The sequence below is a fragment of the Nansenia antarctica genome (genome assembly GCF_963989245.1).
Source record: "Nansenia antarctica genome assembly, chromosome: 10".
In the NCBI taxonomy this organism is placed as follows: domain Eukaryota; kingdom Metazoa; phylum Chordata; class Actinopteri; order Argentiniformes; family Microstomatidae; genus Nansenia; species Nansenia antarctica.
Genome location: NC_137680.1, coordinates 23,597,531 through 23,600,030, shown reverse-complemented (window position 1 = coordinate 23,600,030; position 2,500 = coordinate 23,597,531). Strand labels below are relative to the sequence as shown.

The 2,500-nt window shown below is 51.6% G+C and overlaps 1 protein-coding gene across 1 annotated transcript in view; it reads right to left on the bottom strand.

Annotated features, from left to right (window-relative positions):
- ptprub (protein tyrosine phosphatase receptor type Ub) overlaps positions 1-2,500 on the bottom strand; it is a gene marked incomplete at both ends in the record, with an annotated part of 100,565 nt that overhangs the window by 4,614 nt on the left and 93,451 nt on the right. The window contains 2 exon segments of the mRNA XM_080541103.1: positions 1-126; positions 1,260-1,568. Coding sequence (XP_080397229.1) covers positions 1-126; positions 1,260-1,568 — 435 coding nt within the window.

The following is a 2,500-nucleotide window of genomic DNA, read 5'->3' as shown; positions in this document are numbered from 1 at the left end:
CCTGGTGACGTTCTTGACGCGGAACAGGCGCGTGATGACATCATCGCCAGCTGACAGGGACAGGAACTCCACCTCCATTGGTCCGTACTGCTGGAGGCCGGGCTCAGGCCAGTACTGCACACAGGGCTGCACACACACACACACACACACACACACACACACACACACATACACACACACACACACAAACACACAGACACACAAACACACACACACACACACACACACACAAACACACAAACAAACAAACACACACCACACACACACACACACACACACACACACACACCACACACACAAACACACGCACACGCACACGCATGCGCACACACACACACACACACACACACACACACACACACATACAGTTAGGTGTGCTGCAGACCTGGCTCGAACAGAATGATGGAGAATATGATAGAGAGAGGGAGAGAGAGAGAGAGAGAGAGAGAGGGAGAGAGGGAGGGAGAGAGAGAATATGTCCCCAAGAAAACAGATAGGAGAGAGAGAGAGAGAGAGAGGGAGAGAATATGTCCCCAAGAAAACAGATAGGAGAAAGAGAGGAGCAGAGAGAGAGAGAGTAGTTGAATTACTTTAGTTTAGTTAGTGATAAGGATATTTTTCAATTTGTTATATCTATATAGAAACATATTTATCTATATAGAAACATATATATCTTAAATGTATTTCTAGTAGAGACACTGTACAGGAGGGAGGAGGGGATGTACCAGGTACAATTAACATGTAGGGAGAGAACGTGTCATAGGTGTTAAACAGGAGAGAGAGAGAGAGAGAGAGAGAGAGAGAGAGAGAGAGAGAGAGAGAGAGAGGGAGAGAGAGTGAGAGGCAGAGAGGGAGAGAGAGAAGGGGGTGGGGAGAGAGAGAGAGAGAGAGAAGGGGGTGGGGAGATGGAGAGAGAGAGAGAGAGAGAGAGTGAAGGGGGTGGGGAGAGAGAGAGAGAAGGGGGTGGGGAGATAGAGAGAGAGAGATGGAGAGAGAGAGAGAGAGAAGGGGGTGGGGAGATGGAGAGAGATGGAGAGAGAGAGAGAGAGATGGTGAGAAAGGGAGAGAGAGAGAGAAGGGGGTGGGGAGATGGAGAGAGATGGAGAGAGAGAGAGATGGAGAGAGAGAGAGAGAGAGAGAGAAGGGGGTGGGGAGATGGAGAGAGATGGAGAGAGAGAGAGAGATGGAGAGAGAGCGTAGCGGTTAGCCTAGCGGTTAGCCTAGCGGTTAGCCTAGCCGCCCGCACCGCCCACACCCACCCAGGCGGCGTTGTCCTGGCTGAGCTGGTTGAGCATGACCAGGGAGGAGCAGCCGTAGTCGAACAGCAGCCGCCAGAACTCCTGGGCGCCCCCGGGGGGTGGGTGGGGCGTCACCACCAGGGCGGCCGCGCGACGGAAGCTATCGGTTAGCGCCGCGTTGACGTAGCTGCCGCTAACGCTAACGCCCTCCCCCGTCGTCTCCGTGGCGACCAGCGCGGCGGCCATGCTGCGGTTCTTCCCGCGGTTGCGGGGGAGCAACGCCACGCTGCACTCCTCCAACTCCAGGTGGGGGGTCACTGAGTTCAGGGTCTGGAGTGGGGGGGGGGGGGGCGGGAGGGGAGGAGGGGAGGAGAGGGAGGGAGGGGAGGGAGGGAGGGAGGGGGAGGGGAGAGGGGGGGAGGGGGAGGGGGAGGGAGTGTTATTCTTTGTACATTATTATTCACAACACACATACTCACACACTCACACACATACTCACACACTCACACACATACTCAGACACTCACACACATACTCACACACTCACACACATACTCAAACACATACTCAAACACTCACACACTCACTCACACACTCACACACATACTCACACACTCACACACATACTCACACACATACTCAAACACTCACACACTCACTCACACACTCACACACTCACACACTCACACACTCACACACTCACTCACACACTCACACACATATTCACATACTCACACACTCACACATACTCACACACTCACACTCACACACTCACACACATACTCACACACTCACACACAAACTCTCACACTCACACACTCACATACTCACACACTCACATACTCACACACACTCACACACATACTCACACACACACTCACTCACACACTCACATACTCACACACATACTCACACACTCACACACTCACACACATACTCACTAGGGATGTACCCGAATACGAATACGGTATTCGGATAGCACGAATAATGAGATTTAAACAGATACAGATTCTATCCGAAGTTGCTCGAGAAAAAAAAACACGATTGACATGATGGCTGCGTTCGTACATTTTCTCTGAGAGTGCCAGAGGGCACACTGGGCTCAACGTGATAAAGGAACCAAGTAATTTGATTGGACAAGAGGCATTCCATGACTGCTGATCAGATTTCCAGAGCGAATTTACGAACGCAGCCTAGGGCTGAACCAAAACCACTCGCAGACTCGTTTTTTTTTTCATAACACGAAACTTGCAGTTTTTAAG